This window comes from Eulemur rufifrons, chromosome 1 (genome assembly GCF_041146395.1).
Source record: "Eulemur rufifrons isolate Redbay chromosome 1, OSU_ERuf_1, whole genome shotgun sequence".
NCBI classification, from domain to species: Eukaryota; Metazoa; Chordata; class Mammalia; order Primates; family Lemuridae; genus Eulemur; species Eulemur rufifrons.
In genome coordinates, this window is record NC_090983.1 from 56339503 (window position 1) to 56359953 (window position 20451).

Consider the following 20451-nt stretch of genomic DNA (forward strand, 5'->3'; position numbering starts at 1 on the left):
ATTTTTTCATTAGCTTTTTAAAGTTTATTTTTACATGTAAAAATGTAATTTTATGTAACAAGCCACAGAAGTCCAAAGAACCAGGAATTGCTTGATAGCACTATATATGAAATAATCACCAAATTACTGAATCATTTGGAAAAAACATCTTGGTAGCAATATATAACATGCTTTTCTATAATCTTCCTTCCCTACTTATAGAGTGGGTTTTAGCTCAATCATTCCGATTCTTACTGATTTAAAACTCTACAAACATAAATTGCATACTGAGAGCAGTTTCTAAGAAGAATACATGGTTCATTCATGAGGGCCATCACCACTGAGCCTTTTTTTTCCCTTTTAGGAAACCAAGCAGAAATAGCAGTGATTATACTGGACAAATGCAGTATAGCTGAACCTTCTGAGCTGACAGTAAAGTTCCAAAACTTATGGTTCATATGTAGGGAAGTCTGAGCATTTCCAATCCAATCATTAAAAACAAACAAACAAACAAAAAAAAACTTGGTTGGTAATAAAAGGTGGGCATGCACAGAATCAAAATCTGCATATGTATGTTCTTAAACCTTTTTTGATTTTATAGTAAAATCTATTTGTTACTACCTTAGTAATTCATTCAACTGAAATGGCAAATTTTGATTTTTAAGGACTCCCCACCAACCATACATAAGCCCCTCAAAATGTACTGTATTATATTAACAGCAGCTATCTACTTATTTTACAGCTATTTCAATTATTTACCTGGGGAGAATATTTATGAAATTCCTGAGAATGAATTAAGTTTTCAGCAAAGCTTTAAACTTTTAACAGATTCCTCACAATAAGAAAAATTTTACAGTTCTACTATTAGACCAACTTTTACTATACAATATTTCACATAAATCATGTTTTACATTTTGTTCTAATTACATACAGCAAAATTCTCAAATCAACACAAGAATGGAAGAGGAAAAAGATGCATTATGCTTAGCAGATGCAAATTAAAACACACAGACAGAAAAAGGCAGCAAAATTTCAAATAAATCACACCCACTCTAAGTATTAATGAATAGCTGATATGCCTTTTTGGGAGAATCACTTCTGAATGATTTTGTGAACAAGTTGTGCTTCTTGTTAATTGTGCACTTAAAAAAAATGACCAATAAAGAATAATTTAACTTGTTATTTGTTAAGTTCTCCAGACACTTTAAAAAAAAAAAATTATACCATTAACGTGATTACCAAGCACCTAATTTTGGAAAGGCTTCATCATGTATGTTTTCTTTTTACCCTCAGTAAAAGTGTTAATCCCCCAAATTAAGTTAAAGCTTATTATTGATAAAATAAATTCTTAATGAAAATGATGATATATAATGCAATGCTGAGGTGGTGAATCACAGCCCATTGTAATGTGGACCCCATCTTTTATTGATGTGATCAAAAGTATGAGAAATCCACTGTTGTTCCAGAACTTTGTATCTTTCCTTACAAATGTAGAGAGGTTTGCCTCGCCTAGAATAAAATGAAAAAAAAAGTATTAAAAGTAATACAATACAATGAAAATCCCACATGCATTTTTTTTTAATAGATTCTTTGTGGCAAAAATTTCATACAGTAATTTGGCTTAGTTCATGTTTTTTCAGCATGTTGATAGGGAGAATATCTCAAAAACTTAGAAATAGGTCTAAATTAATGACCGGCAGAACTTCTTAATATTAAAAAATGATAATTACAAAGCCAGGAATGACACTGATTTTTACTAACCAAACTTCAATAAAACACCTGGATATATACATGCACATCTAACCTAAGATCCCGGTCTTCCTCTCCATGAGCATCCAAATATACGGAACCCCAGAGGCAGAAGCGGTGACCTCGAATGATGATAATTACTGATGCATTGATCAAAAGGAAAATCCCTGTTCCAGCACCACAGTTCTGAGAATGCTAAAAAATCAAAAATATATTAATGAACTTCATAATTAAAGGAGCTTTATAACAATATGAAGAATGTCTTCATTAAATTTCTTCTTTAAATTTTTAATAAGATTACATGTAAAGTAAATTTATAACCCTATTCCCACACTTTTTGTTAACAGATTGGGAGGAATTTGGGTAAGGATTATCTAGAAAAGCAATTAAGAGACAACCTAACTCAGAGACTAGCATTGCCAACAGCATACAAAGATGACTGTTGTTTCACAGCACATTTAAAAGTATATACCGTGGAAGTAAAACTCAGTGGAAATGAAGCAGGGGAGAGGGGGGAGGAGAAGATGGACCAAAACCTACCTAACGCGTACAATGAACACTATCTGGGTGATGGGCACACTTATAACCCTGACTCAAGCATAACAAAATTGATAATGTAAGCAGAAACATTTGTACCCCTATAATATTTTGAAATTAAAACATATATATATATATATATATATATATATATATCTTAGCAATCATTATCAGTCCATAAAGACTCACATCCTGCTTTTTAAATGCTGTATTATATTCCATTGTTTGGCCACACTGTAGTTCAGTAATTGGGGAGCCCTCCACATTGTATTCTATGTGAATGGCAGACATAGGGGTTGTGCAACGCCCTGCACTATATTGTTTCTAATCCTGCTACAAACAATCCTGCAATCAGTATCTTTGTAAATAAGGCTCTGAGTGTGTGTACTACTAATGAATCTATCTGTAGAATAAAATCCCAGAGAAGAATTGTTCAAGTAAGAAAAAAAAAGTATACACCATGAAAAAACAGGAGAAAGGAGAACTGGAATTGTACTTAAGAAAGATTTCACTCACTGAAAGCCTCAAGAGACTTTTTTTTTTAAATCCTTCTACTGGATTAAAATAACAAAAGCAAAAACAAAACACAATCCCTATATGTACTATATATTTAACTCAAAGAGTAGTTAAATTTGAAGAGCTGGTATCACTATATATACCACATTTCCATGTAATAAGAGATTTGAGTTTTCATAAATTTTACATTATTTACTATCGCTTACCAATACGCATTCACAGTAACTCTGTTGCTTGCAGCAAAGTCCTTTCAGGCATACAAAAGTACCACAAACAAGGCAAACAGCAGGATCTTTAGGAACCTTGGTGCAAACACTACAGGTTTTTCTGTGGTAGTACTGAAAAATGGTGTTATAATTCTCAGGCAACTGTAGTAGGTGGGGTAATTTCCATCTTGATTCTTGGATAAGCAAAGCCTAAAATATTATCCAAAAATATTCATTAGTCCTATGTATTTAAGTCACTAACATAAAATACTTATTTCTAAAAGGACTTTTTTTTTAAGAAAGGAAAATGTGCCTCTCAGAATGTGACTTATTTTATTAATGCTCCTCTCATTTCCATTTTATAAATGACTATTATAAAATAGTACTTCAATAATTACCATTCTCTATTTTAATGTTATTTTGAATTAAATGTGATGTAATTTTTTAGATTAAGCACCATAAAACATTTAAACTTGTTAATACTTTAAAAGAAAAATATTAACTATCGTTAAGCATGCAGGGAAAATCTAAGTGTAACTGACTTTAAACAAGCCTAATGCAAAAGCTTTAACAAGTTATACATTTTTTAAAATCAAGTTTTGACCTTTCTCAGATAAATAAACAATTCATTGGCCTTTTCTTTAGAGAAGATCGTGGTTGTAACTCATTATTTCTATTTTAACATTTCATAATTTATAATCTCCTTCCTAGAATATGGACATTTTGTTACACCTCAAGCTGTTAAGATCTTTTGTATCCATAAATGCTGGGGCTACAATTCTTGTCATACATTTCTTGCTGTAAGTAAGAAAAAAATGTCAAATTAGTTAAATTTCCCTGCAGGGTATACTGTATTCACTATTTGCAGTTACATAAAAATACTGGTAATCGCACTTTTTCTAGATGTGACTCCATTTACACTTAAAATAGAAAAAAATGTAGTATAAATCTATTATCTTAAGAAACTGTAAAAATGACAGGTAATTTATACAGTGATTATTTCGCATTACCTATAGCCAGCCATAATCCATCTAAATCAATGGAGTAACTAAGTAGCTAGCTTGTTGCTTACCAATGAGTTCGTAAGGATAAGAACAATATATGGGCTTACAATACCCTATTTGCCCCTACTCAGTGCTCAACCCTGGACCTCAAAGATGGTATATTCTGTAAGGAGTTGATTACATTGGAAACCTTCCATAAATGAGAAGGGATAAGATTTGGCTGTATTATTATCCAGTAGCCACACCACACTGCCTATAATCAAAGAATTTCCTTCAGAAAGAGAGAGGGAAAGGTGGCTGTCTAAGGAATTCACGGATCTTAACATATACTCAATCATTTGAAAAAAAATCAGTATTTTTTTAAATGATGACCTACTAAACTGATCTTTTATCAGTGCCATAAAATTTATGAAATTCATAAAATTTATAAATTGTTAGAGGGTGTCATCTGGAAGAAAACACCTACAGAGTGAGGTATATGCTATCATCAGCAACCAGTATACATGGGTGATCTTTCTCACAGCTGGAATGCAAAGATATGGGAACCAAGGGGTGGAAAGTGGTTGTGGTACCTCTCATGATTACACCTAAAAATTCAGTTTTAAATTTCTGCTTCACTGCTACTTGGATTCTTCTGTGGTTTTAGTACCTAAGGAAGCTGTGTACTATTCTCTATTAGGGGATATCATAATAGTTCCACTGAATTTAAACTAAAAGTCATCATTCTAGGTTCCTCATACCACTAGGAGAACAAAGGGGGATGCTTACAGCATTGTCTTGACAGAGTGACCCCGACAGTCAAGAACAATAAAAATATTGCCACACAATTGGGAGCAGTATTTTGGAACTTAGAAACCGACCCCCTCCATACACCATGTACCAAACTTGATAAGCAAAATTTAATACAAGACTATTACAGCCTTATATAAGCAAGACAGGATCCATCACCAGAAGCTTAGCTCTCTCTGAATAAAGGGTCACATCCTTGGTCAAACAAATCCAATCAGTTGAGGTGCTGAGTCAAGGAAGGTAAATGAAGAAAGTCATACATATATTTGACTGTTAATAGCTGTAGCTACTTGCAAATCTTCTTGCTTACTGTGTTATATATTTTTACAATATTTTCATTCTCTTTTCCTTTCTCTTACTATTAAATTCAGGGTGAGTAGGTGCTAACTAAAATTTTCCAGATCATCTGGGTGTGCGTACAACAAATCAGAGGAAAAAAAGATATCCCTCAGAGCTTCTGGATGCAGGGACGCCTGACCATATAATGACTAAATAGGACTTCAGATTGCTTATTTGGGAAAATCATAGATGCATCTGTGGTTAAATAACAGGGTTACATCATTTTGAACAGCAGAAGAAGTGAAACTCTATGAATGAGAAGAAGGATGTATATGTGCCACACAGGTAAGATATGAATTATAATGGGCCACCGGTATTCTTTCTTTCTTTTTTTTAAATCTCTGCCTAGCATCCCTTTCTGCCTTCTTGTATTAACAACATTACAAGTTCTTTTGGAAAATAACCTCCTTTCCTGCTCCATACAGTTCTGATGGGGCTGCCCCCAACATAAGATCCTGCCACAAGGATGTACATATTACACAAGTTAAGCCAACCAGATTCACTCTTCTAGGAATGTGAATCTGGAGCACACACATGGAAGGAAGGAAAGTGGTCGTGGCAGAGTCATCCAGCAGCAGCACTTCAGAGAAAACCACTCTGTGGTTTCTCTTTTTCCCAAGGGATGGCAGTTCAGCTCTTCTTCAATTCTGCAAGTTACCACATATGCTTCCAAAGAATCCTGTTTTTTTTTTTTTTTTTTTACTGTTGTGGTTTGCTTTTGTTTTATTTTCCTTACCCTACCAGAACTGGATTTTGTTGTTTGCAACCAAAGAATCTTAACTGACAGTAAAAATTCAGAAGCAATAATTGAGACTATTTTCAAGGGCAATGTTGTTGAACTATTCAGCTTCTATCACTGCTCATCCTGCTAAGTCTCTCTGTTCAGATTAAAAATTCCTGGGAAAGAGAATCTAGTTGACCTAGGGTCAGGGTCAAGGTTAGGAACAGAACAGAGCGGAGCAGGAACAAGAGTGGGGATGCAGTTCAAAAGGGGTGCACTTAAATAACTGGCAAAAATTCTGCATTAGCAAAAATAAATAAATAAACGTCTATTAATATGACCTTAAAACAAATAATTATCACTCAATTTTACAAAAAGATTAAATATTTTAAAATGATAGGCTGGGCGTGGTGGCTCACCCCTGTAATCCTAGCACTCTGGGAGGCTGAGGTGGGAAGATCCCTTGAGGTCAGGAGTTTGACACCAGCCTGAGCAAGAGTGAGAGCCTGTCTCTACTAAAAATAGAAAAATTAGCCAGGCATGGTGGCGCATGCCTGTAATTCCAGCTACTCGGGAGGCTGAGGCAGAAAGATTGCTTGGGCCCAGGAGTTTGAGGTTGCTGTGAGCTAGGCTGATGCCACGGCACTCTAGCCCAGGTGACAGAGTGAGACTTCATTTCTTTCATTCATTCATAAATAAATAAAATGATAAATTCTTATTTTCTATTAACATCCATACCAATAATCATTCATCTAAAATGTAAGCTTGATTTTAACCATGGCTCATATGGAGACAAAAATTTTTTTTTTTTTTTTTTGAGACAGAGTCTCACTCTGTTGCCCAGGCTAGAGTGAGTGCCGTGGCGTCAGCCTAGCTCACAGCAACCTCAAACTCCTGAGCTCAAGCGATCCTCCTGTCTCAGCCTCCCGAGTAGCTGGGATTACAGGCATGCACCACCATGCCCGGCTAATTTTTTCTATATATTTTTAGCTGTCCATATAATTTCTTTCTATTTTTAGTAGAGATGGGGTCTCGCTCTTGCTCAGGCTGGTCTCGAACTCCTGAGCTCAAACGATCCGCCCACCTCGGCCTCCCAGAGTGCTAGGATTACAGGAGTGAGCCACCACGCCCGGCCCGGAGACAAAAATTTTAAGTGTGCTCATCACTTTTTCTCCCTGCCCTGGTTCTACAATTATACAAGTCTATTACTCCACATCATTCCTCATAGGTTTTCAGACATCAAAATATAATGCCAAATTTTTGCTATAGTCTGTGAATAAAGAAATGATTAAACAGGAAAAAGATTTTTATATATAATATGTAAGGTTCAATTAACTTCTTGAATTTCCCTTTCCTTTAAAATAAAGGTAAAAATGAGACCACATCTTTTTAAGGATTTCAGCTAAAAATGGAAAAGAACAAAAGCAGAGATATTTATTATTTATGCTAATCTTGCCTTTATTATTCACTCCAGTGTTTTACAAATTAAGTCTGGTCTGACAGCTCCATCTGAAATACCAATTTTTAATTGTCCTTTTCATATTCAAAATCAAAATTTTCATTTTTCCTGAAATTTGGATCTCCTTTATCAGTTCTATTTCTGTCAATGACACCATCCCACAACTTACTTGTTCCACAAATATTTATGAAGTGACAGTCTGTATCAGGCACTTGCTAGGAACTGAGGATTCAAGGATAAATAAGAAATACTTCTGCTTTGTGGAGCCCCCATTCAGACATATTAAAGAAACAATGTGATAATTATGGCCAACTGTTGGAGACAGTGACAAAAGTACAGTTTTATGGCACAAGAGAAGGAGGGAATTAGGACTGTAAAGGAAGATAGACTATCTGACAAATCTACATGGAAAGGTAACACTTATCTTAGCAAAGCCTCAAAAAGTGATTAATTCAGCAGGAGAAAGGTAGGAAGTTTGCTTCAGATAAAAGTAACAACAAAAACAAGCAATGTCACAGAAGTTTGAAAATGTGTAGCACACTTATGAAACATTCTTCTGTGATCTGAGCAAGGTGGTGACAGAGGAGTGGTATACAATGAAGATGGAAAGGCAAGCAAGATGGTGACAATCCTTGAATGCCATGCAAGGAGTCTATATCTTCTTCTACAGGCAATGGGGGCATCACCAATGGTGTTTAAGTGGGAGCATGTTCCTATTAGAACTATGTATATTAGTAATTATTCTCCTAATGATTCAAGTTCAAGATCTTAAAGTCATGTACATCTGGTCACCAAGTCCTGTAAGTTTTTCTCAAATGTCTCTTGTATTAGTTACTTTCTAAGTTTTACTATCAGAAAAAGAGTCCAGATTTTCTTTATCACCTAAACAATCTCTGGCTTTCTTTTGTCCTTAACTTTAATTTACCTATTAAAAAGCTACCAGAATTACCTCCCTAAAATACTACTTTCATCGTATTATTCCATTTCTCAAAAGCTATAATACTAGATACAGAAGAAAGTCTGAGCTCTCAACCATGGTACACAGAGCCACCCACTGCCTCCCCCATGCTACTCTCCAATCCACTCATCTCCAACACAAATCCTTCCAGCTGAGCTGGCAGCAAAGGCCCAGCAAATTTTAAAGTTAAAGACATGACCTTTTAGATCTGCTAGTGCAAATCATTTTTTTAATATGAGCCAGTTCTCCTTCAAATAAGAATACAATTCCTTATCTTCCTTAAAATTCCTTTGTATCTTCCAAGTCTAGTGCTTTGATTATTTAAGGTATTCAATAAAAATTTGTGACCCAAAACAACCTAAAAGTTACAACTAATACCTTATCTTTGTTAACTAAAATATTTCTACTTTTACACTCATAAATGAAATTTATATAAGTGAAACACTTTTTCAATTTAATCAGTTTAATAAATGTTTCTAAGAACAGATGACCTGAAATTTAAAATTGTTCATTATTCTCTTACCTATTAGCATATCACCATTGTGGCAAGTGAGTACTACTCTTTTTACATACCTTTCCTTGTTCTGCATGTCTTTCAGTAAATGATTTTATCTCAAAACACCACTGAGTTATAATATCAAATGCTGGAACTGGCCAATCCAGACAAGAGGCACTGATGAATGGATGTTCTGTTTGGTAAAACGTTGGCAGAAGTCCCAGGCAGCTGGCAAGAACTGAAAATTCTTCTTCTTCCTTTTAGACATGAAACAGAAAATTCTCAAGATACTTCATCAAGAGTATTTCCTATTACAGATATTTTAAGTGTCATCCTCATCAATTACTTTGGGACCGTAAGAAAACTTTCTTAACTGAGTCAACTGGAAAATAGTAAAGGGAGTAGGAGATGCAAAGAAAAGAAAAAAGTTCCTAGCTATTATTATATGTATCTAAATATCCCCAAAATGTTTCTCTTTGAAATTTAACTCTAGAAGTGTCATATAATCTGTTTCTTTTATACATTTATTCTTAAAATAGAGTTATCACATATCTGATGAATACATTTTACAGACCCTAGCTACTCTGTGAAGACAAATGTTAATTTGTTTTAAAACTACTTTTGGTTAAAAACACATAGGTTGTCAGTGCGGATAAAGAACAATAGTAAAAACATAGAATTCATAAGAGGCAGTGCCAAATAATTTGCCTGGACTTTGACTGAGTATGAAACAAGTGGAGTTTTAAAAATACTTGAGAGATCTAGGAGCCAGGCAATCTGAAGCTCTATTAGCTAATAAAAGAACAAGAGGTATCAGTGCAAGGACTCGTATTTTGAAAGCTGGATTTTAAAAAAGTTTGTTAGTCTTATAAACACAAAAATATATTCTCCAATCCTTCTTTATTTAACCAAAAGACCATATAGGAAGCTGGTGTGTCTATTCTCCCTTGTCTACTGGATCAATTCCTATTTATCCTCCAAGTTCCAGCTCCCCAGGGAAGCCTTCCACGACTCCATTTAATGAGACCTCAGACCACACAGCTCCATTCAGATAAAATAATCCTTCCATACCTTCTAAACTTCTGTTCTTGTGCTTATGTTTTCTATTAATAACTTTAAAAATCTATTGGCCTTGACTGTAAGACTGTGAGTTACCTGAAAGTAGGGACCCTGTCTTCCCCGTGCTTGGCACATAGTAGTCATTCAATGAATGTTTGCAAAACTGAACTAATTATGAACATTTAAGTACAAAATTCTGAAATATGCTACAAAAGAAATAAAGATGAAATAGCAAAAGGACATGCAGGTTGAAAAAGATATTAATTTTTAAATCTTAAAATGAGGCTACAAGGCCAGGCGCAGTGGCTCACGCCTATAAACCTAGCAGTCTGGGAGGCCGAGGAAGGAGGATAGCTCGAGGTCAGGAGCTTGAGACCAGCCTGAGCAAGAGCAAGACCCTGTCTCTACTAAAAGTAGAAAGAAATCAGCTGGACAACTAAAAATATGTACAAAAAATTAGCCAGGCATGGTGGCGCATGTCTGTAGTCCAGCTACTCAGGAGGCTGAGGCAGAAGCATTGCTTAAGCCCAGGAGTTTGAGGTTGCTGTGAGCTAGGCTGACGGCACAGCACTCTAGCCCGGGCAACGGAGCAAGACTCTGTTTCCAAAACAAAACAAAAAAAAAAAAATGAGGCTACAAATCCTCCATTTATATAGCTACACAAAGGCATTTTTGAAAACAATCTTATCGAGGTATAATTTGCATACCATTAAAATTTACCCATTTTAAGTGCAGTTTGATGAATTTTGGTAAATGTACAGTCATGTAAACACCACCTCTATCTCTTTATCTATCTATCCATCCATCCATCTATCTATCTATTTTAGAGATGGGGTTTTGTTCTGTTGCCCAGGCTGAAGTACAGTGTATGATCTTAGCTCAATCTACCCTCAAACCCCTGGGCTCAAGTGATCCTCCTGCTTCAGCCTCCCAAAGTACAGGGATTATAAGTGTCAACCACTGTACCCTGGCCCACCACAATAAAATTTTAGCACAATTCCATCACCCCCGAAAATTTGCTGTGCCCCCAAGCAGTCAATCCTAGTCCCTACTCATGGCCCCAAGCAACCACCCATCTGCTTTCTGCTATCATGGTTTTGGCTTTTTAAAAAATTTTATATAAATGAAATCATACAGTATGTAGTCTTTTGTGCCTTGTTTCACTTAACATAATATTTTGAGATTCATTCAGGTTATTGTGTTTATCAGTATTCCATTCCTTTTAATTGCTGAGTAGTATTTCACTGTATGGATATATTACACTTGGTTCATGCATTCACCTGTTGATGGCTGTTTCGAGTTTTTTGGCTATTATGAATTAGGCTGTCATGAATATTCATTTAAAAGTCTTTATGTGGACATACGTTTTCATTTCTTTTGGTAGATACCTAGGAGTAGAATTGCTGGCTTGTATATTAAGTATATAGTTAATTTTTTAAAAGAAACTGCCACTTTTTCTAATTGTTTATACTATTTTGCATTCAGTAATGAATGAGAATTTAGGTATTCCAAATCCTCATCAACACTTGTATTATCACTTGTGACATTAATTTGTACTTCTCTAATGAACAATGATGTCAAGTCCCTTTTCCTCTATTTTTTGGCCATTCATATATATTCTTTTCAGAAGTGTCTATTCAAATTTTTGCCCACTTTTGTGTTGGGTTTTTTTGTTTTCTTTTATTAAGTTACAAGAGTTTTTGATATATTCTGGGTATTAGTCCTTTGTAACACACTTTTTAAAAAATATTGAGATATAATTCACATACTATAAATGTCAGGCTTTTAAAGTGTACAATTCAATGTTTTTAATATATTCATGAAATTGTACAACCATTGCCACTTTCTAATTTCAAAATATTTTCATCACACCTAATGTAAATGTAATTATTTTCTTAATTTCAATGTCAGATTGCCCATTGCTAGTATATAAAAATACTTCAGGTTTCAAAGACCATAAATATGATAAATCTCTTAATTTCCATATCAAATTCCCTAGAATCAAATGGCAGATAATGTCAGGATCATAATCCTATAAGCACAGTTCGGGTTTACTTACCTTCTGGCTTCCTACCCTGTGACTGTTTTGCCTACTTACGTTGACCTACAGTTTTATGAAATAGATTAAACCAGCAATAATTCATTCATCCAAGTTTTAATACAGTTGGCTATAAACTGAACATTTTGCTGCTCTAAATACTGTCATATCTTCAAAAAGCAATTTTTCTGACCAATGTAACTTTTATTTATTTACTTTTTTAGAGACAGGGACTCATTCTGTTGCCCAAGATGGAGTGCAGTGGCACAATCACAGCTCACTGCAGCCTCACACTCCTGGGCTCAAGCAATCTTCCCACTTGAGCCTCCTGAGCAGCTAGGACTGACTACAGGTGCACACAACCATACCTGGCTAAATTTTTTCAAAGAATATTTAAAGCAGATGATGTTAATGATACAAATATCAGTAAAACTGAATAGTATGATCCTATTTAAGAACTAGGCATGTATTATCACTGATCTAATCCAAACTGCTCAAATATCCAACACTAGTTATATTATCATAAAAATGGGTGGATGCCAATACAAAAATAATAAAAATAGTATAGTAAAAAACTAAATATTTTAAATATTTATTCCCTTAAGTTAGACTAACATATACTCAAATGACAGTTATATAGAAAGATATAAGTGCTATAGTACATACCAGTATATTTTAAAAAAATAGCTTAGTGTAAAAATAATGCTCCCTATGCTCTACCCCAAATTATACCTGGCAGCTAGGTAAATCTTCCCCAAAAAGGTGGTGCTGAAGAAGGCTGGTGATTCTGAGGAAAGGTAAGCAGAAGTCCTGTAAGTATTTTTCCATGGATTCAGGAGACCAAGCAATAGGGCTAACCTAAAGTTAAAAAAGAAAATTTGAACAATTCATTCTATAATAAATATAGCTTAAGAAATTACATTCATAATGGCAACAAAATTTAAATTTTTTACTAAGTAATCACTACATCTAATTTTAGTAAAAGTATTACCATTGCACATTCCTGAGTTCCTTCTTCATGGTATAACTTTCCTTTAGATAGTTCACTTATCACAAAGCTCAATAACACTTCATAAGACTTTTCTGCATCACACGTATTCTGGAAAAAATTAAAATATTAGTGACATCAGTCACTGAAAATTATAAAAAATGTATATTGGAAATAATACTTTTTAATGAGTAGAACTGTGACTATTATTTTTTTAAGCATATGAATTTCAATTCTTCAAAATCTGAGTAAAACCATACACCTCTGGATTTACAATGTAATTAGGTAGGTGGTCAAAGCTATTCTAATACTTCTTTCAAAGACAGAATATAAATTCCATAATTATATGTAAATGAACATATGTAAAGCATGCCTTTTGACCCAGTAATTCCCTCTCCTGGGAATTCTTCCTAAGGATATAATCCAAAAGGAAAAAAATCATTATATGTATAAGACATTCATTGCAGCACTATAATAGCAAAAAAAAAAAAAAAAAAAAAAAAAGACCAAAAAATGAAGCTGTTACCTAAATAATGCAGTATCATCTCAAAAGAACAATTATAGGCAGTGAATATGACAAATTTGAGTTATATGGACAATGTTTACAGTGTGAAAAGTGCCAAAAAAAAGTATATGTACATTCATTATAGTGGTATAATATATTGCATTTAACATATGTATGTAACAGAAGAAAATATGGACCACAAAATTTTTTTCTTTTACAATTTCCCTCAAATTCCTTGAAGAGGATTTGTTAATTTACTGCAAAAATATGATAATATATTTATTACAGGATGTACAGATACCTGCATTAAGTAACAGTCTACAACTTAATCTCAGTGACTATTTCCATTTTTATAAGAAAGGAAAACTAATGGCTATTTATAAATTCAAGTTTACTTCAATAAAATCTTTTTTTTTTTTTTTTTTTTGAGACAGAGTCTCACTTTGTTGCCCAGGCTAGAGTGAGTGCCGTGGCGTCAGCCTAGCTCACAGCAACCTCAAACTCCTGGGCTCAAGGGATCCTCCTGTCTCAGCCTCCCGAGTAGCTGGGATTACAGGCATGCACCACCATGCCCGGCTAATTTTTTCTATATATATTTTTAGCTGTCCATATAATTTCTTTCTATTTTTTAGTAGAGATGGGGTCTCGCTCTTGCTCAGGCTGGTCTCGAACTCCTGAGCTCAAACGATCCGCCCACCTCGGCCTCCCAGAGTGCTAGGATTACAGGCGTGAGCCACCGCGCCCGGCCGAATAAAATCTTTACACATAAAGAAATGCATCTATTTTTATATTCTCTGAAATATTAGAGGAAAATGTAACATACAAATTACAGTAAATTATAAATTGGGATAAAATCATAACTGCTATGATGCCATTTATTCTACTCATTATATTTTTTAAAATGTAAGAATTGAATAAACACCATGGAATATAAATTTATACTGAACTATTAAGGCATTCATAGTCTTTGACCACAGAATTTGTAACTTGATGATACTCAGTCTTTCCATAGTTCCTCAATTCTTCATTCATGTTATTTTGCTCTTTTCAACTAGATTGTAAATTCAAAAATGTCAGGAGCTATGCTTTCTCTAATATTTTCCATGTATCCGTCTGCATAACAAAAAACTGAGCAATAAACACGTGCTGGGTAATTGATAAAACTTATTTTGGTAATATTGAAGTTTCTGACCTTGGAACTTGCCTGGATATACTTCTTTTGATAATCAATTCTTTGAATTATCTTTAAATTACTCCTCTGCTTTCTGCTATATTCAACTCAGCCATGTAGCATTGTGTCCTGATTCTAAACTATACAAATGTTCCTGACTCTACAATTGCTCTCCTTATATCATGTGACTTGCTCCCCGTTTGCCTACTTAATCAACAGTATGATCACTTGCTAAACATGACCTGTAGGTTACACATAATTCTTAAGAATCAATATCCCTGAATACCAAAACAGTAATGTTATGCTTTAAAAACTTGATTTAATCAAGGTACTTTTTAAGTAGGCTGAATTCACTTAAACTCAAAATGTAGAAAACTCAAAAGAAAATATTATTATAGATTTGCTACTTATTAATCAATGTGGCATATTTAAAGTTCTCTAAATATACAATCCAGCCTAAAAGCTTCCCAAATTCAGTATACTTTTCTGAGTAAAAGGATTTACAAAGTATAACAACAGGAAAGTATTTCAAAGTGTAGTACTTTATGTTCAGATCACCCAAGTAAGCTATTGAGTGGTAATTAGCTTTTAAATCATTACTATCAACTACATTTTAAGCATTTCTTTTACACATGGCAAGTTCTACGTTAGATCAGAAAGTTAAATATAATGTAATGTTCTCTGCTTGTATTGAGAATACTTCTTACCAGAAGAGTATTGGATGGTATAAAAATAATTTAATTTCACACATACAGAAATATTAAGAAAGTATATTTTATATAGGCAATCTTCAAATAAATGAAAGAGTAGGCTTGCGAAGCTTAGGAAAGAGGATTTCTGAGAACTTGGATAAAAGACCTAGAATCAAGATCAGAAGAATCCTAAGGGAGAAGTGACAAAATATGTGGTTTAAATAAAGAAAAGGATCAACACTTGAGAGATGCAAGAAAGTTTGTGTTAGGCAGAATGCTTTGTCTAAATTACATTGCTTCTTAAACTTTTCCAGTGATAGGCCCTTTCAATATATTCTAGATGCTATAATCCCATTCCCCAGCAAATAAAACAAAACAAAATCTATCCAAGGATCCCAGATTAAGAAATTCTAGTTAAAGACTCTTGGGCAGAAATTCCACTGACCAAGAGAGCACAATTTAACACTACCTGTAATAACGATTTTTTGCAGCAGAAACTAAACTTCATTATGAAATTAACTCTAATACCCCTTCAAAAAATATACAGTACCTACATTTTTATTACCTTAGGCCAAATCAGATCTGGAAAAAAATAAGTTTTCATTAGAATTATCATGCCTAAGCCTAAGGAATTAAAGAGTTGGAATGAAAGAATGAAGGAAGGAAGAAAGGGAGTGAGAGAAGAGGGAAGATGGAAAGAAAAAAGTGAAAAAAAGGAGGAATCAATGGTGCAGAAACCTCAAGTAGTTACAGAGGTCACAGTGGTGTATTTCATCACTCATAAATACAGTCATCCCTCAGAATAGCAAGAGATTGGTTCAAGGACCCTCTGTGGACGCCAAAATCTGCACATTGTCAAGTCCTTTATATAAAATGGTATAGTACATTACAGTACTGTTGCTATTACAGGTATTTACAATCTGCTATGTATCTAAATGTTTATATCTATTGTAGAAAAAGCTAATAATGTGGTCAACCAATCTACAGATTATCATAATCTTTTGCTTTTTTTCACTAAAGTAATTTATATGGCTATAAGCTAATATACTTCCAATTAATGTTCTGATAAGAATCTGCCTCATATTAAGTGTTTTTTAAAATAGCTAACAATTATGAAATTGAGAAAAACCTGACAGACTATTACCTAAATTACATCATGTTTCTTCCATCATACATTTACAATTGTCTACTTTTTGTCATTCAGTTCTCATTTTAGTAAACATTCAAATAAATAGATGTAGATCCAAATTATATCAGCAAATGTTTTAATTGTACAATTTTTCATAATTAGATAGTTTACTAAGGAAACATATTTAAACAATGATATAGCATAGAAACCCAATATACTTGATGTGAATATTAAATACAAAAAATTCAAATATCAGATTAGATTGCAGTCAGAGAAATTTAAAGAATATGTGTTTTTTTTAAAAAAAGATAATTATAGAAGACAAAATTGTCAAAGAATGAACTAGGACAAGGGGGAAAAACATTCAAGAAAAAGACAGAAATCCATTTTGAGAATTTAGAATAATACAATTTTAGAAAAAGAGGGGCCCTTATGAATCATATAGTCCAAACCTCTCATTTATCTTTGAGAAAGCTGAGACTTAGACAGTTATTATGTCTTGACCAAAAAAGTAACATCTCTATTTAGTGGCAGGAGACTGGCCTAGTACTTGGGTTGGATGGCCAACCGACACATATCCCAAATTAAGACATATGAAATTTATGATGATACTATATTAAATTTTTGTACAATTATTGTGATTTGGGAGTAAACTGGTGATAAAAGTGAAGGTTATATTGAATATATTTTATTTATTTATAATTGGTTCTCTTTCCTGTGATACAAATATGATTTTAAGAAAAACTTTTTATTGAGGTTTTAAAAGCAACTTTAAGATTCTGGGAGCCAATTAAAAGGTTCAATTTACATTACATCTATATTTTTCCTATGAACTTCAAAAAATAGATGGTGAAGTAATTTTCTTCTTTTACCTATCTCTAAGCCAAAACACTAACCAAACCAGTTAGTTCTTTAGTTCTATGGTATCTCATTTGTTCTCAAGCCACTGAAAGTACTTACATTTAACTAGCATAACTTTTCTAAATTGTTTACATAATTTAAAGAGAACTTCTTTGCGTTTGCTAAGAACATATATATTTTAACATGAACAAAGTATTAATAGTAAAGAGGCATAATTAAGAAAAGGCTAGGAGTTTTAAATTTAGAATGGGTGAATCAAAAGCCCTCTTTGGACTGTGATTGGGACTAGGGACAATGAGAAGAAAAAGTGACATAAATAAAATAGGGAAGTCTGTGCAGACACTATTATATGCTCATTTTGTCGGCACAATTTTTATAACTTCTCTAAATTCAAGGCTTACAGCAAAGACAAAATAAAACTTGACCAAATATAAAGGGACAAAAGGCCAAGGTTTAAAGACAGATGTAGAAGGCCTCATTGTGCAAGGAAAACATTTTTAATTATTTTTGGCCTATAGGTGCCCCATTTTCAATAAAAATGCTATTAATTTGATTTTGTCTTTCAAACACCTACTCTTATTCACTCATATTCTTAGCTTAAATGAGTTCACCAGACTATTAAATAACAAATTCGGAAAAGAGACTAACCTTTTTGAGAGCTCCCACATGTTTCCAGGCTGACCTATCTTCCTCATTGCATTTAACTGAAAGTGCCGCAAGAGCCTGTGTGTACAGGAGAGTAAAAAGTACCTTCACAATGCAGGTGAAGTGATCTACGAGAGAAAAAGAAATCATTACTTCTTTGGAATCTAGACATTTTGTACTCCAGATAACAAATACATGCCTTTCCCTGCACACGTAATTGGTTTTTGTTCAACACTTAAGCAGTTAATAAAATTATAATGTGTACTATTATATTCCTAACATCTGAAATTATGAAAGCAACGTTCCTCTGTTCATCCACAGAATATGTAAATGAGAGGTAATGAACACGGTGGAAGGAGTGCTCTCTTTAGAAGACCAGAGTGCTAATGCCACGTAACTTTGGAATAGCTGTGGAATCTTGGCAAACCCCCTAACTGGGCTTCAAGTGCTCGATAACAATGCTTGGGAGTCTCAGTGTTTAAAACCAACACATACATCATCTACCTCTAATATGACACAGACCTTATAAAGTAAAAAAAAAATCCTGATATTTAGGTTACTAATTGGGTTTCAGAATTCAGTGAAAACTGTAACAACACAAAACAGTAGTAACAATACAAAACAGTAGTAACAATACATAAAGTGCTTGGCAGCTTCTGACGCGTACTAGGTACTTAATAAATGAAACCTTTATTAACATTTATATTCACCTAATAACTTAGAAAATTTCTTCAAGTGTCTCAAAACAGTCTCAGTTGGACAACTAAGCTTCAGAGGATAATGTCTGTGCTATTAAAGCTAATAAGCACCCAGGTCTGAATTTGAATCCATATGGATCATTTTTCTTCAGGTTCAGTATTATATTATGCTCCTTCTCTAGTAAATGGACACTACCACTTAACCAACTGCTGGAGTCAGAAATTTGTAGACATCCTTGATATTTTCCTGTCTCTTTCTTCCCATATAAATAATCACAAAGTCTTGTCGATTCTACTTTTTAAATATTAATATATTAGAAGATTAATATTAACATTAGAATATTAGAGTCTACTTTTTAAATACCTCTAGTCAATTCCAATATCCTAGACCAGACTTCTGTCTGTTCTTGCCCATACCTATAATCCCAGCTGAACTGGTTGTGATGGGGGTCCCAAGGACAAAAGAGATCAAAGAAAAACAAAAACTTCTCTTTAGTATATTTAATTTGAGTTTCTGATGAGACAATTGGGGTAAAAAAGGTCTTTTAACCTAAAAATAGTGCTAACCTCAAGAGGTTAAGAGGGGTCCAGGTAGGTTTCTGCACCAATCTATTTTTCAGATAAAACCATGAGAACCATTTAATAGTCTAGTACATATGAACAATAAAATTTTCCTCCCTCTCCTTTTCTTTTCTAATAACAACCAATAACTAAACAGTTACACACACATTCTTACAATGAAAACACCTTACAATAAAAACACAAGACATGATAAAGACTACCCACTGTTAACTTTTAAGTCAACAGAGGGTGGAAAAGAAAAATTTATATTAACAACTCTTGTCTCCCCTAATTTGCAACTCCTCAACTACTAAAAAAAACTGTCTCAGGAAAATTAAAGTAACAATACGTTAATATAAGAATTTATATTAACTCTTGTCTCCCCTAATTTGCAACTCCCCATCTACTAAAAAAAGCTGTCTCCGGAAAATTAAAGTAACAATATAATTAAGCTCTGAACTTCCTAGCAGTTAAAGAAAGTTAAGGTCTCTATCGAGTTCTCAATGTGTGAAAGACTAAAAAATTTTAATAAAGAATGGCAATATTTTTGTCTGACCCTAAATTCTAAAAGGAATTCATCACAATGACAGTGAGCAAAATATTATACAATGTGTTTTATAGCAGCCCTATAATCCAATCTTGAATTATGGAATTTTAAGAAACAGTATGAAGCAAGGGTTTTAAAGGCAGTACTAACACAGATAAATTTAATGACTGCTAAATATTAGGTTAAGTACAAAATGTCTGATTTCCTTAACTACTAAGTTTCATAGTTGGTATCTCTGACATTTCACTTTGACACTTCTTGTTTTATTTTTATTGTGAAGGTTCATCCTCATTCTTTCAAATGCATGGCTTGGCTTGTGATTATCTTTCAAAAACTTTTTAGAGCAATTTTTGTGAAACCATGGATAAATCAAAAATACGTGTTATTTTTGAATATGAGTTCCATCGTGGGACCAATGCTGTGCAGACAGCTCAAAATATCAACCAAGTGTTTGGGAAGGATGTGGCTAATGAATCTACAGTATGTCAATGGTTTGAGAAGTTCCATTCTGGTGATTATAATCCCGAAAACGAGCCATGTGGATGACCTGAGACCGAGGTGGATAGTGATGAACTGAAAACTGTAGTGGAAGCGAATCCATCTCAATCTATGCATGAATTAGCAGCAAGGTTTGACATTATTATTCCAACAATATTGGACCATTTAAAACAAATGGGCAAGGTAAAGAAGCTGAATAAATGGGTATCATATGAATTAGATGAGTGTCTGAAGAGAAATCGTCTAGAAACTTGCCTTTGTTTGCTGTCATGACATAAAGTAAACCATTTCTAAACCATATTGTTC

At 33.7% G+C, this 20451-nt stretch overlaps 1 protein-coding gene across 1 annotated transcript in view; it reads right to left on the reverse strand.

Moving 5' to 3' along the window:
• Positions 1-785: 785 nt before the first annotated feature.
• UBR3 (ubiquitin protein ligase E3 component n-recognin 3) overlaps positions 786-20451 on the reverse strand; it is a 182101-nt gene continuing 162435 nt past the window's right edge. Inside the window, exons 33-39 of the mRNA XM_069494206.1 lie at positions 17845-17969; positions 12842-12949; positions 12583-12708; positions 8831-9010; positions 2988-3197; positions 1784-1923; positions 786-1488 (exon numbers count right to left, since the gene is read on the reverse strand). Of these exons, the coding sequence (XP_069350307.1) occupies positions 1371-1488; positions 1784-1923; positions 2988-3197; positions 8831-9010; positions 12583-12708; positions 12842-12949; positions 17845-17969 (1007 nt within the window). The 3' untranslated portion in view covers positions 786-1370. The remainder of the gene's footprint in view (positions 1489-1783; positions 1924-2987; positions 3198-8830; positions 9011-12582; positions 12709-12841; positions 12950-17844; positions 17970-20451) is intronic.